Here is a 15,484-nt window from a genome sequence, read left to right on the forward strand (position 1 = left end):
ACCTCAGCTTCCCGGGTTCAGCCTGCTTTTGTTCTTTCATTCTGAGCTAAACTGGTTGAGGCTTCAGCACAAGCTGTGTCCTCACGTGTCCATCCAAACTGGATGTGCCCCAGCACAACTGGGTGGGGTCAGTTTGTAATTTTAGTGATGTTGCAGCTGTTGGAGTTGTAGTCAGAATTAAGGAACCAGGTTTAATTACTCGAATAAATGGTGGTGGTGGTGTCAACAGCCTATTTAATTCACTGGGGTACTCAGAGATCTGGGGTTTGGGGATCACACTCTGTGCACTTGGCAGCTACTTGAGAGTCACTTGTATTTGTGTTACGTGTGCCAATTCTTCTCATCTTTGCAGCTTTTAGGATGTGTGAGAGGAGGTCTAGGTTGGATTTCAGGAAAAGGTTCTTGTTCCAGAGGGTGCTGGCACTTCCCAGGCTCCCCAGGGAATGGGCACAGCCCCAGAGCTCCAGGAGCCTTTGGACAGCGCTGCCAGGGATGCCCAGGGTGGGGTTGTTGGGGGGGTCTGGGCAGGGCCAGGGGTTGATGATCCTTGTGGGTCCCCTCCAGCTCAGGACATTCTGTGATCCTGGTGGGACCAAAGCTTGGCCTACTGTGATGTCCCCTCTGTCCCTCAGCTCGTGCTGCTGCCCCGGAAGGTCCTGCCTGGGCTTCACAGAGCACCCCTGAGCCATTTACAACATTATCGACTTTTTATTGCCTAATTTAGCAAATCCTTCAAAAGGCCTGGGGTTGCCTCCCACAATTAGTGGTGTCCCTGGCTGGGCAGTGATTCATCTGAACAGAATTAGCCACGGGCAGGGCGTGAGAGCCCAGCTGGAGCTGGGAGCGTGCAAGGAGCAGAGAGCTGGGCTGCTCGTGGGGTGGGTGTCCTGCTGGGGGACAGAACTTGGCAGGCTTTAACTGCCTTTATTTATCTGCTTTGGCTGTAGAAAAACCAACCCACGTGCTAAATGTTTTGTTTCAGGTTGATGAGGCTGGTTCCTCCCTCGGCTGAAGCAGGACCTGTGTTTGAAGGGAAATGAAGATGTGCTGCACTTTGTGTACACCAAGCACTTTGGGTTCCGTTTTCTGTCGCTCGTTGGCAGGAGGCAGAGCTGCCCTGGGGAGCCCTACTCAGGAGGGGTGCCCAGGGGTCACCAGGACCTGGGAAACCTCTCAGTGCTGTCCCAGTCTGCAGCTGCAGGAGTTGGGAGAATGAAGAGAAACAGAGGTGGCTGTGAGAGGGCAGAAACACTAGCCTGGGTACTCGATGAGCCTTGGGCGCAGCTGGGAAATGAAGAAAATGAAAATATCTCTCTGGATAAAGTGAGACATGGAAGCTGCCACAGCAGAGCTGGATAGTGTTCCCAGCAGCTGAGGAGAGACCCCCTTGGATGAGCTGGGGTGCTTGGGCACCCCTAACATCCCTCCCCAGCCCCTCCTGTCTGCCTGCTCCCAGGCTAAAGCCAGAGATAACCGGAAAAGCATTCCCAGAAATATTCCCAGTGTCACTGGGTGACTGGTGCTTGTCACTTGGTGCTGGGAGGGGCTCTGGGGACATCTCACCCCCATGCTTGGGCACCCAGTGAGGCTCTGGCTGGCCCAGGAGCACCAGTGAGGACACTGGGTTGCCCAGTGAGTCCCTGGTTTCCCAGGAGTGGCTCTGGGATGCACAAAGGGCTGTACTGAGTTGCCCACTGATGGCACTGGGGGTTGCCCAGGGGTGGCACTGGGTTACAGAGAGTCTGCAGTGAGTTCCTGACTGGAAAGCTTTGGGTTGGAGAGGACCTTCAAGCTCATCTATCCAACCTCTGCCTTGGTCAGGGACACCTCCCACCAGACCAGGGTGCTCAGAGCCCTGGCCAGCCTGGCCTTGGACACTGCGGTGGCAGTGGGTTGTCCACTCAGGGTACTGAGCTCATAGGATCATAAAATATCCCGGGCTGGAAGAAACCCGTAAGGATCCTGCTCCTTGCAGGACATCCTTCACCTAAATCAGGTGGCCATGAGCATTATCCAGCCACTCAACACCAAAGCTGCCCAGCAGGGCAGGAGGTTCAGGGCAGGAACTGGGATGGTGGGAGGTGTTTACTGGCCCAGGTTGCCCACCCAGCAGCCTGTGTTGCTCTACAGCCATTGCTGTGGCCTTTCCAGGGTGGGTCAATGGCCAGGATGGGTCACAGAGTCCAGCCAGTGTCACAGAACCCCCCGGAACGCAGTCCCTGGCCACGGAACCCCCGTCCCTAGCAACGGAGCCCTGCAGAGCCGGGCAGTGCCAGCACCACCACAGCACCCAGCGATGAGCAGCAGCACCCCCAGGCGCCCCCAGCCCTGAGCTCACCCCACACTCAGCTGGGGGGAGCTGTGCTTCACCAGGAGGGAGGAGCAGCATAGCCGGTATTGTCCTCAGCCCCAAAGCTCCTCCAGCCCCCACACATCCCCAGCTGGATGGGCATCTCCCGGGGTGTGCCCGTGTCCAGGGCGGCTGGTAACTCTCGTCCTGGTGTGGCTTGTCCCAAGGAGGATGCAAGGGTGTTTATTTCAGCTGGAAATGTGTGGAAAAGTAATCCAGTCCATTCCCAGAGTTTTTTCTGCCCTAAACAGAAAGTCTGTCTGTCCCTGACTAAAGAGGAAGGATTTATTTGCAGGGTGGGAGCCATTCTCCACTCTCCCAGTGCTGTTCCCCAGATAAATAAGTGGCATGGAGATAGGGAATGGCAGTGGCCTGTCCCCAGCAGGGACAATAGGGCTGGAATGACTGCTTTGTTGGAACAGCACACGCAGGGGCTTTGGTGGAGCTGAGCACAGACATCTCATCCTCGGTTCTGCCAAAGTGACTCTGAGCCAGTCACACCTGTGAAAGGTTTTGTGCTGAATTTGAGGGTGTGAGTTTCCCACTGCCCATCCCAAAGCCTTTGGCCAGGCTGGATCCTGGGGTGAGACTCACTGGCCTGGGTTGGAAGGGCCAACCATTTCACTGTCCCAGGCTGCTCCATGCCCCACTTCCAGCCTGCTTTGGACACTGTCAGGGATCCAGGGGCAGCTACAGCTGCTCTGGGGACCTGTGCCAGGGCCTCACCACCCTCAGGGAAAATGAAGGAATAATAGGAAATAAGGGATTAAGAAATAAGGAAAACAAAGGTATAACATCTGTCACCCTCCTGAGCAGCCATGATTTGTTTCTCTCCTCATTTCAATACCTGACACAAGATATCAACAGCAAAGTTGGTATCAAATCTCTCCCTATCCAAAGACTTGCAATGCTGTCAGAGGGGATTCACATTCAGGAGATTCAGGGGCTGTGTGGGTGCCCTGGGCAGGGCTGGTCCCATCACAAGCTGGGTGTTGGTGTAAGAGGTACCATAGGAACTTTCTGAGAGAGGTTCTCCTCTGCCCCCTTTGTGCAGGACCCGCACCAGCAACATTGCAGGATGGAACTCTACGGCTATCCCTTAAAAGCCAAGTTTAACCAGCCACGGCCGCCACCTCCCAAGGTCCTGCCCACCACCAGCACCATGTCTGCCACCTGTCTGAACAAGAACCGCACTCCCTATCATCCTGAGAGCTTCAGCATGCCATGGATGCCCAACTCCTACTACAAAGCAGCTGCCCTCAACCCCACCTTGTCTCCCCTCACCGAAAGCTTCCCAGGGCTTCCCCCCACCAAGATAGTTCCTTTCCTTTCTGAGAGACCCAACGGTGTCTTCAGCCGGCACACGCTGGATGACTGGCACAGGTTCAACATGACCAACTACAAGGAGTCGGAGACCACACGGCACAACGCAGAGCGCCTGCGGGCCGACCTGAACCGCGCCATCAAGGACGTGTACCAGCAGGCCAAGAGGAGCCAAGGGGAGAGCACCCAGAACCTGGGAGAGCGCATCAACGACATCGAGTACTGGAAGTCCGAGCTCTGCGTCGAGCTGGATGCCATGATCAGGGAGACCAATTCCTTGGCAGACATGCAGAAACGGCTGGAGAGAGCCTTGGCCGACACTGAGGGCCCCTTCCAGGTAGGGACCCTGCAACCCCGAGCCCAAACATCTGCAGCCACTCAGACCTCTCATAAAGCTCGTCCCAGCTCTGTAACGCTGGAAAGTTTTCATGAAGAGCCCATTAGTCGAGTCAGTGATAAACAAATCCCCTGCATCTGCTGCATCCTCCTCCAGCACATGCTGAGCACATCAGTGCAGTGTTTGTTTAACCAAATATTTCTATATCCAAAACCCTGGCTTGGGACACAAAAGCCCATGTATTACTATGGGGCTCTGGAGAGGTCAACACTGAGCCTGACGTGGGTCCCTGCATTCAGCTGTGGTGGCCTGGGGACACATGGGCTTCCTCCCATTGGTTCACTGCTGATGTTGCACTCGGCTGCTGTTGTCAGCTAACCCAGCTGCCCCAGGTAGCTTTTTCCAGGCTGCCGTCCTGTGCCCACCTATCTTTTCTTTTCCTGCATTCCCTGACATGGACACTGTCCCTGCAGGGAGCCCTGTCCCTGCAGGCAGTGCTGATGTCACAACATGTCCCCACCAGGTCGCTCACAAGTGTTTGCTCTATCGGGAGAAGAGGATGGGCATCGACCTGGTCAGTGACGACGTGGAGAAACAGCTCATAGAAGTGAGTCTGGCAATACACATCCTGTGGCAAAGTTATTTTTACCTGAACTCCCCTGAACAAGTTTGGCAGCCCTGTTCCCTCACTGGCTCTTCAGCACTGCTGAAGTGCTCAACCCCCCAAACCTGCTGGGGCAGGGCTGCTGTTCCCACCCAGCAGCATGTCCATGGGAGCGGAAGGAGGAGCTGGAAACGAGCGGGGTTTGTGTGGCACATCAGGGTTCTCTGACCCTCTCTGAGGAGCCTGTGAAATGGTGCTGCCTTCCAGAGTCCTGCCCACACAGATCTCTCTTTATTTATATGGTCTGTGTCTGTATCTGTGGCACATTCTATATATTACACATGCACGCAGATGGAGAGGGCAGGGTGTGCCTGATGGCTTGTCTGCTTTCCCCAGCTATATTAGTTGGGCTAATAAAAGATATTAATTACACTTCCCCCAGCTCTGCTTTGCTCAGGGCAGAGTGGCTACAGCAGGGCTGTCATGGTGTGCTCAGGCAATGGATTTGATAGAAATCATAAAAACCTGCACTCCTGCCTGCCTTTATCTAGGCTGCTTTAAATCATGAATTAAAAGCAAACATGGCACAGCAAATGGGATCCTAATGCAGGGTGCAGCAAAATATAATCACTGCAAAAGCCTCACAAAACTGGAAAGGAAATTGCAGCCCCTGGGTCTGTGGAGCCACTGCTCTTTCAGAAGATTTTTCATTATGAGTCAGGCCCTGAAAAATTAAAAGATTAGTTTAAAGGTCATGAGGGTTTAGGAAAATTATCAGAGCTGGTATCTTCATAATGCCATTTGGGTTTTTTAATGTTTGGGATTCATTTAGACTGTGCTTTCAGCTGGCTCCTGCAGACAGGAGGAATTGAAAACCCCTGGGTTTGGAGCACGGCTCACCTGTCTCTGGAAACCTTCATGGGTGCAATAGGCTTGTGCTGGAGTCAAGGGAGCCAAGAGCAGCATGAGCCTTCCCCCAGGGGAGCTGAACCCTGCCTAGAACTGACTGGGGCTTTACACCAAAGTCCTCTTGTCCCTTATGGATGGGATTTCTTGTGAGGAGAAAAAGGCCCTGGGATTGGGGCTGGGGATGTGTGGCACTGCTGACCCAGGGTACCACTGTGCCCATTTAAGTCAGGATCCAGCCCTGTCTCCTTGTAATGGAGAGCAGCCCTGGCCATTGATGTCAAGATGAAAAAACTTGGGAACCCACCCTGAAAGTGATTTCTGAGGCCCTGGCCATGGCCACAGCCCCCTCCTGTCTCCTCCCTGGTCCCTGGCCGTGGCCACAGCCCCCTCCTGTACCCTCCCTGTTCCTGGCTGTGACCACAGCCCCCTCCTGTACCCTCCCTGTTCCTGGCTGTGACCACAGCCCCCTCCTGTCCCCTCCTGGTTCCTGGCCATGGCTGAGCTGCACAGGTGGGTGCATTGGGGCTGGGGTCCCTTCCTGCACTCTGTGTATGCTCTGGGGGAAGGGGAAGTTCCTGCTGTGTGTGAGGCTGGAGAGGCCTGAGGGAGGAGTGCCCGGGATGTCTGAGCACTGATGCTGATGGGTTTGCTCTCCCTTTGCCCAGGAAATCAAGATCATCAGGTCCTGCCGGGAGAGGTTACAGCAGTGCCTGGACACAGTGAATGCCCAGCTCATGTAAGGAGGGCTGCAGGGCTGATGTGCATTTGCAGCTGTGCTGTGCCCCCCAGCAGAGCCTGCTGCTCCTCTCCGTGCAGGTTAAAAACCTGCAGGCTGCATGGGAGGCAGGCAGGGTGCTCCAGGGGTGCCAAGGGGCAGAGGGCAGCGGGGTGGGCAGAAAACCATCCCACGCCTCCATCCTGCTGAGGCTGCTCTTGGTGTGTGCCAGGTGCAACAAGGAGGCCCGGCAGGAGCTGGAGAAGGACCTGGCTGACAAGCAGTTGGGCCACCACATCGACAGCAAGTGCTACCAGATGAAGGACACCTCCAGAGGCCTCCACTTCTTCAAGGGCGTGGAGAGGATTGATGCCACGTGAGCACTGGGCCCTGGCAGGCACAGAGCCTGCCTGGCAGGGAGCTGGCATTTCCCAGCCCTCTCTGAAGCACATCCATCCCTCCTGGAGACACCCACCTCCGAGGGGTCATTTCCCTCTGGGCTCTCCAGGGCAAGAAGAACCCTTTGCTTTCAGCTGGTACCGAACACCCAGAGGGCAAAAGCGAGCCCGACCTAATTAAACATTAGATCAGGGCTCAGAGCTCAGCCTGCAAACGAATTCAGTCCAGCACCTCTGCACAGCTCATTAAGTTCAAGCATATTTTCAAAGATGTGTCAGTGCTTGCCTGAGTGCTCCTCATTGATGGAAAGTCTGGGGGCTCACTCCTGTACAGAGAGGACTTGGCAGGAAGCTGAAATGACCCAGAAAATCAAGAAATGACAGCGTGGTGCTGGGACAGGGTTCAACTGCTTTTGGGTGCCAGGAATTCAGCTTTGGTTCTGCAGTAAATGAACAGTGACCTTGCCCAGCATCACAGAGAGATGCCCAAGTGGCAAAGGGATGAGAGAATAAATCTGCTCACACACACCCATGAAGTTTATGGAGAGGCACAGATTGAGATACTTTTTCTAGTAGTTTGAATAATTATTCACAGTAGAGCTCAGACATATTTAGACAAGCAAATGGATTGCAAAGGATTGAGGCTGAAATTCAGAGGGGGGTAAAATGTGCCGAGAATCAGCAGGTTTGAAATGGAGCTTATGTGGTGTTTAAGTCTTTTGTTGACCTTGTTCTGGACTACTGCACATGCAGGAACTTCATCCCAAATGCACAGACAGGGAATGGAGTGGGATCTACAGCTCATTCAGTGTAGTGGGAGACTGAGATGGGCTGTGAGCAAAAGGAATTGACTGAATTGTGATCTGTGTATCCTTGTGGAGCTGGGAATTCCTTGGCACTTAATGCCTCGAAGGTGTACATTTGAGATCAAATTGGAATCTCTATTTTTTATGGGAGAATCCTTTGTTTGTCTGAGCTTTCACAAGCTGTCTTTGTGAGCATGCCCTCATTTGATAAATGCCATTAAACAGAGTCCAGATGTTTCACATCCATGTAATTTAATTAGGAGCATGGATTTCCTTTGCATCAGCCTGCACCCAGGCTCAGCAGCGCGCCTTTGCCAAGGGCTGTGCTCTCCCCCTGCAGGGTCTCGGTGCCGGAGACGTGGGCCAGGTTCACAGACAACAACATCTTCCGCTCGCAGAGTGCGCGCGCCGCCTCGGCCAAGCTGCGCGCCAGCACCGAGAGCCTCCTCATGGGCACGGCCGACGAGATGTGGCGCCAGTTCAGCAAGGTCAACGACGCCTTCACCAGCCGCATCACCGAGATCGCCAACGCCAAGAGCAAGATCCAGACACACCTGGCCAAGGTACCCCGCCCTCGCTGCTGCACCCACAGGATCACAGGATCACAGGATCACACAATCATACAATCACACAGAATCACACAATCACAGCATCACAGCATCACAGCATCACAGCATCACACAATCACACAACCACCAGGTTGGAAGAGACCTCCAAGATCATCAAGTCCAACCTGGCCCTAACACCTGAACTAAACCATGGCACCGAGTGCCACATCCAATCTTTATTTAAACACATCCAGGGAAGGTGACTCCACCACCTCCCCGGGCAGACCAGTCCAGTACATTATCACCTCTTCCATGAAAAACTTTTTCCTAATATCCAACCTGTCTTTCCCTTGGTGCAGCTTGAGACTGTGTCCTCTCATTCTGTCAGTGCTGCCTGGAGAAAGAGACTGACCCCACCTGGCTACAGCCACCTTTTAGGGAATTGTAGAGAGTGCTGAGGTCACTCCTGCACGTCCTCCCAAGGGACAGCCATTTATCCGTGGGCTCCCTGCCCTGCTCTGCGGGGCACAGGGGGGAGATCAGTGATGGGACCTGGCTTGGACCAGTGGGACTCATGGGAAGCTTCCTGGGAAGGGCTCAGACTGGCTAAGTTTGCAGCACTAGGGGCTGATGCCGCATCCTGAAATGAGGAGCCATTAAAACCTTTCTCTGTATTAGCTGATGAATGATCCATTCTTGCAAGCAGCAATTTTGGGAAGCTGGTAATTCAATAGATCCATCACCACTCCTAAATCTCCTCTGCTCCTAACTCTCCTCTGATGTGGCAGCAAGAGCAAAGAGATTTTCCCTGAAAACTGCTGGATCTGTGCCTTGATGTGGTAGAGCAACAGTGGCCTGAGCCGAGGGGCTCTTTATTGAACTCGGGCTTTTTTTCTGCATGTGCAGGAGAAAAGGAAATTATGTGATCACTTGAGAAGATATTTTTTCCTTGATACCTGTGTTTGTTTCACCCTAGACACGGCAGGAAATCTTCCAGATCGAGACAAAGATCCAAGTCATCCAGAAGACCATAAGGGACAAGGAGGTTCAGCTGAAGGTGGCCCAGACCCGGCTGGATGAGCGCACCAGGAGACCGAACGTGGAGTTGTGCCGGGATGCTGCCCAGCTCCGGTGAGGCCGGGCTGCAGGGCTCGCTCAGGAGCATCTCTGCATGACAAAATGGCTTTTTCCCCCTAAATATTCCTTCCACAACTGCCCTGATCGAATCTAAAGCACTGAGAAGAGGTCCCAGCCCTTGGGTGCTAGGAGATCTCTGCACCAGTGACGGAGGCTGGGCACCATGGCTGGGTCCAGGCTGATGCCACCCCATGAGGGCCTGGAATTTTCCCACTTGGGTAAACCTCATCTTCTCTCCTGCCTCATTCACATGGCTGTGTGTGCTCAGTTTTGAAGGATAAGCCTCTTAATCTCCCTCCTGTGGCTCTCCAGCACCCTAAGAGGGCTTAGAAAAAGGACAGAGAGCTTTTACACAGGCAGAGAGTGACAGGGCAAGGGGCAGTGGCTTTAAACTCAGAGGTGGCCGGGCAGATGGGATATTGGGGAGGAATTCTTCTCTGTGACAGGGGAGCCCCTGGCAAAGGATGCCCAGAGCAGCTGTGGCTGCCTCTGGGTCCCTGGAAGTGCCCAAGGCCAGGCTGGACAGGGCTTGGAGCAGCCTGGGACAGTGGAAGGTGTCCCTGCCATGGCAGGGGTGGCACTGGATGGGCTTTAAGGTGCTTTCCAGCCCAAACCACTCTGGGATTCTGGTCTATGATTCCATGATCCTACTCTCCGACAGGCTGAGATTGAGAGCACTGAGCCCCTTCCTTTTGGGTAACTCCAATGAAGGTGTGGAGCTGTCCTCCCCTCGCTGGCCACACTGGGGATCCTTTCAAGGACTTGGGGATTGCGCCCCAGGGAGTGCCCAGCAGCAGCCCTGGGAGGCACCCAAAGCTCACAGCTCCTCCTGGGAGCCCTCTGAGCACAGTTCCCTTTTCAAAGTGATTTAAACCAAGCCCCAGAATTGGTTCAGCATCTCACACGCTGCTGGTTTTTCCATCCTCCACTTGTTCCACATTCTCCTTTAGCCTCTGCCAGTGTCCTGTCCTGCTGTCTGTGTCTCCTGTGCAGGACTCCTGCACAGGGAAATCCAGGAAGTTGAACCTACAAAGCCAAACAGAAACAGGAAACCACAGCTGCTCATCCCTGTCCCCAGTGGCATGAGCTGCTCTGGCAGAGGTGGCTGCACATCTCCAGAGCTTTGGAATAAACTTCTCCACTCCTCCCCATGGAGGTCAGGAGGAGCTCTGCCCTCGGCTATCCCATACCAGGGCATGGGGTGTTGGAATCAGCGGAGTGTGCTGCTGGGGGAAGTGCTGTGCCCAGAGGGCCCATCTGGGTGGGCACCTCCTCCGTGGGGGGTTCTGATGGGGTCCTGATGTTTTCCAGCCTTGTCCAAGAGGTCAATGAGATCAATGAGACGCTGCGGAACCTGCACCAGTGCCTGCGCGCCTCCGAGGACATGCTGCAGATGCTGGTGCGCTCCAAGGGCGTCCTGGAGCACGACCTGGTGATCAAGAACAACTCCCTGTTCATCGACCAGGAGCGCTGCATGGGGATGCGCAAGAGCTACCCCAGCACCGTGCAGATCCTGGGCTATGTCTCAGCAGGACTCACCTGAGCGCTCAGCGTCCACAGCGGGACACATCCCCACTTTTCCTCAGCTTCTTTGCAAATACATTTGTTGCAATTTCACACATTTCCTAGGATTTCATTTCCTGGTGTAAACTCTGGGTAGAAATTAAATGAGTGTTTTGTTTGTTGGGTTACCAGGATGCTCCTTTTCCTTTATATTTTCTCTTTCACCATGTGCCAAGAAGGAGCTGAAAATATCCTGTATGTCACCAAATCCACCCACAGGGATCCATCCCTACCCTTCTAGTCTGTGTTTTCAGGAGAAAAACTGTCGCATCTTCCTCCTTTTGAGTGTGTGTGATGTGGAAGAGGTACAAGGGGAAGTAAAGCCACTTGTTAGAATAATGAGCTGCTGACATCCAGGATAGATTTTTAATGGTGCAGCAAAAGAAACACAAACTGTCCCGGAAAGAGTTGCAGTTTGTGCAGTTCCTAAAATAGAAAAATGTGCATTTTAAGCTGATTTCTAATGATAATCATCTTGCTTTTGAAAAATGTTAAACACCATAAAAAATGTGAATGCTGGGTCTTGAAAAGAGGAAGTAGATTCAACTTGGAGAAAGTTCATTGAAGAAAATGTTGTGGATTTAATTTTGGGTTCCTAATTTTACCTCTCACATGTAGTTTGTTGGTGGGAGCTCCAAAGCACTTTGACAATAAAGAAATTAATTGGTTTTTAAGTCCCTCTGGCTGCACAGAGCCTTCTCTCCTGCTGTAAATCCAACTGATTTTACCAAGTTTTGGAATTTTCAGAGGGGTAAGTCTTCAATCAATCTGAGGCTGAGTGTGAAAGTCACTTTGCAGTTTCTCTCCTTAGACTGTCACATCTCTTGGCTCTTTTAACCTCAGCTGCTGAGCTCAGCCTGGGGGCACCAGGAATCCCAGCGGGGCAGAGGCTGAGTCCCTGAGTCGGGTATGCAGGGCAGGGGCCACCAGCCCTGGGGCTCGCAGGAGCTGGGAGCTCTTTCCTTGTTTCCCATGCCCAGATGACTCCTCCTCACCCCACAGCCCCTGTGCCCTCCCCACCCTCCCCAGCCCCAGCTCCTGCCTGGCCTCAGCGTCCCCTGGCAGGATCTCCCTCCCAGCACCAGCCCTAAACAGGAAGCAATTGTCTTTCTAACCTTTTTTTTTTTTTTTTTCTTTACTAGCACTTTTGTCGAGTCTAAAAATAGATTTCCTCTACTTTGTGTGTGTCTTGGGGCCAGAGTCTGTCGGAGGCAGCAGCCACCCTTTGCAAAGGAAAGAGACAACTGAGCAGGAGAAACTGCCCAGCTGATCTCACCTTCCCTTTCTCCACTTCCCTGCCCCCCAAAGGAACCACTGGCAGCTGAACTCACCTCCAGTTTTTGTCAGCACCCTTGCCAGTCCTCGGGCTGCTCCATGCTGTTCTCTGCCTGTGCTCCTTTCCCAAAGCCTTCCCAGCCTCTGGTGATTTTGGCTGCTCTGCTTGTCTGCGGACCCACTACAGATGTTCTCAGGCAGAGCTGCCAGGCTTTTGGGCCCCAAGAGTTTGTCCCCAGCTGAGTGTGGGGCAGCAGAGGCACCCACAGCCTTTTCCTGAAAGGCTTCAGCCTTTGAGCACCCAGAGCCAAGTCCTGGCTCCAGTGACAGCTTTGCCTTCATTTCACTTCCACCTTTGTTTGAGTCATGTCAAAAATATCTGGGCTCTATTTTACAGTGAGGGCACACCAGGATCAGTCTCCACTTTTCTCCAATTTTGCTTTCAGAGCTCCCCAAACAGTGATCGTTCCCACTGGCCCAGCTCCTTTAGGGCTTACTCCTAACTGCCAGCACTTATGTGATGCTGCAATTACCCAACTCCATTTTCTCTTGCTGTCCTGGCCTCTCAGTGCTCCTTTCCACAGCACTGCCAAAGAGTTTCTTTCCTCTGTTTGAGCCATGACCAGAGGAATTTCAGCTTCAGCTCCTCTCATTTCTTTCACAAATACTTTCCACTTTCCTGCAGCAATTTCCCAGACGTTAGAGAATTCCCAGGTCCCTCTGGGGTTTCATTCTCTCCACGCCAGTTTTCCACAAGCTGACAGTACTGATGTTACTTCTTCTGGCAGCTGATATCCCCCAATCACCCCCAGACACTTTGATCGGGGCATCCTATGGGTGCTTCAGTGTGAGTCTTCTTCCCCTGAGGGGAGCCTGTCCTGCCATAAACTCCCGTCAAATGAGTCTCCAGGGAGAGGTTTGGGTGCAATTCCAAAGAACACGTGGCTCCTGGCTGGCTCTCCTGCACAGGGAGGGATTTGCTTTCCATGACAGAGCTGCCGCTGAGTGAAGCTGCTCGATTTAATCCCTGCAGGGCTGGCTTTGGGATTTGAACAGCCTTTGATGTGCTCCAGGGGATGAAACAACAGCCCTGCCTCCTCCTGCTGATGGCTGAGATGCCTTTGCTGCCTGCCATGAAATGATTTCCTTTCAGAGATCACTTCTAAATCACAGGCCAGGCCCATCATCTGCCTTTCTGTACTGAGGGGATGGCTCCTTTCTCCACGAGAACAACGTGTGTGCTTTTATTGCTATTTATTGCTGGTTTATTGCTGCCTCTATCAGCCAAGTTGCTGAGAAAGTTACTTTGTGGAAATTCCTTTGCATCTTACAACTGTATTCCCACCCTTCTGCATCATTCCATTTGCATCACTGCTGCAGAGCTGGGTGTGTAAATTAATTGTTTACTGACTGGAGAAAAGAAAATAAAATAATAAACCCAGGATGCTGTTGTTTTGTGTCAGTCCGGGATCCAGGTGAACACTCCAGGCAGGGTTAGCAAGAAACTTTTCAGAAAGGAGCGTTTGTTGTTTAAGAAAACAAACATCATTGAATGTCCTGGAAGGGTCTGATATGAATTTGGGTGAAATCAAAGCTTGCCAAAACCCATGTTAACAATGTATTGCATAACTAGTGCAGATTATTGTGCTCAAGGGAGAGAGAATTCCCCAAACAGCATCAGCAGTCAGAAAAAAAACCTAACCCTAAACTAATTGCTATTATGGGGAAAAAAAGGGAGAAAACTTTGGCAAAATGCTAAAGGAAAATTTGGGCAGTGTAGGATCACAGAAATGCTTGTCCTGGCTTAGACCAAAGTGCAGCCTCTGGTGCAGCCCCTGCCAGAGCCAACAGGAGATGCTGAGATAAAAGCACCAAAAGGCAGCAAGAACTCTGTGAGATTTTCCCAGTCCACTTTCCCAGCTTCCAGCAATTAGTATCCCAAGGACTTCCTGAGCTGACAGGGCTGTCCTCGGGTTTAATATCCCCCAATGAATTTGTTTCACATGCTCTTATTTAAGCTGCTCTTGGAGCTCGTGCAGCATCCGCTGTGTCCCTCAGCAGGGACCCGCAGGGCACGGAGCATCCGCACCCTCGAGCAGCAGTGGCCACTCCGGGGTCCCTGGAGGGGACTGAAAAGGGGCCTCACCTGGCACCACTGAGCCAATCGTGTAGAACAGTTTGGGCAAAAATGTGCCTCAGAGCTGCTTTAGACCTGCGTCCTCTGTAGGGTCTGTTCCGTGCTGGCAGGAGAGAAGCGTGAACCAGCAGCTCAGAAAGTATCTGAGGATGTTCACAGTCCCAGCTGGGGACCTCAGTTGTTTTTTTGAGGGTTTTGGGGTCGATATTGGTTTCCTTGAAGTCAGTGGAATTTTCTCCGGTGATTTCAACCTGGCTCTATCAGTGCAGACAACTGGCTTGAAGTGGAAAGCAAAAAGCTGGATGAAGTTGGTTTGGTGGTCTGCATAAATGCAGACAGGACTAAAGTATTTTATAAATTCTTCTTGAATTTGTATTAAAAAAATCGGGGAAAAAAGCGCCAATGCCTTCAAGATACATTAGACCTTTTGTCATTGAAGTTGATTGAATATAAAGTCCCCCTTTATGTTTATTTCTGGTTGAAATATTTTTTCCAATGCCCATTCCATCAGTGTAAATATATTTATATATTTACATATATATCTCTATATATCTAAAAATCTGTATCTGTTCTTTGAGGCAGCACTATAAATCCTGCACAAAGTGCAGTCAAACCATATCTTGCTCTCCTCCTTTTCCCAGTGGCACAGTCCTTTGAAAACAGGATTTTCCCCACCTCGTTCACTCCCCGGCCCCCAGCGAACGGCAGGAGGGGTTTGCTGATGGCAGCGCAGATTTCGGCCCCTGCCCTTTGCATTTCAAACCCTCCTCGCTAATGGTCTTAATCACCAGGGTAGGGAACAGGAAGTGGGTCCCTAAAACTGTGATGAGAGAGCAAAATGTGGAGTTAAACAAGTTCATCCTCACAAAGTCATACAGAGGAAATGTTGCCTTTTAGTGTAGCTGGAAACAGTTTCTCTTAGGAGGGGTTTCGTTCATCTGGCCCGAGGAGAGGCTTGAGCAGAGTCCTGATGTGCTGGTTCAGTTGATGCCACACAGTTAAATGAACATTAGAACCCTTTCGGTCCATCCCTGCCTTGTCAGATTAGCATCTGAGCCCCAAAAAGTAATAGAAACCCCACTTTCCCTCCTAGATTCTCATCATTTAATTCTAAAATTTCAAGCCGAAGCATCATATTGAAAGTAGTCCCATGGAATAGATTCAAAGTGAGAAATCCACTTTTTTTTTTTTTTACCAGGAGTTTATACAACTCGTCAATCTTCCGGTATTCCCGGCACAGCCTGTGGCGAATCTTACTTGTACACAAAACATTTTTCCAATTTACGGTGGCGCCTGCTTTAATTTCGGCAGGAGTGGCACTGCCACCGAGCCCCGACGAGCACCGGGAGCGCCTCCAGCCCGTCCTGCCTCGGCTGTCCAGC

At 52.1% G+C, this 15,484-nt stretch overlaps 1 protein-coding gene across 1 annotated transcript; it reads left to right on the top strand.

Moving 5' to 3' along the window:
* Positions 1 to 3,283: 3,283 nt before the first annotated feature.
* On the top strand, positions 3,284 to 11,243 carry TEKT3 (tektin 3). The gene is made up of 7 exons (XM_063409668.1): positions 3,284 to 4,010; positions 4,534 to 4,617; positions 6,189 to 6,259; positions 6,471 to 6,614; positions 7,783 to 8,005; positions 8,967 to 9,121; positions 10,439 to 11,243. Exons 1-7 carry the CDS (start codon positions 3,429 to 3,431, stop codon positions 10,668 to 10,670), a joined length of 1,491 nt encoding a protein of 496 aa, XP_063265738.1. The 5' UTR covers positions 3,284 to 3,428; the 3' UTR covers positions 10,671 to 11,243.
* The last annotated feature ends 4,241 nt before the right edge of the window (positions 11,244 to 15,484 follow it).

The sequence above is a fragment of the Prinia subflava genome, chromosome 12 (assembly GCF_021018805.1).
Source record: "Prinia subflava isolate CZ2003 ecotype Zambia chromosome 12, Cam_Psub_1.2, whole genome shotgun sequence".
NCBI classification, from domain to species: domain Eukaryota; kingdom Metazoa; phylum Chordata; class Aves; order Passeriformes; family Cisticolidae; genus Prinia; species Prinia subflava.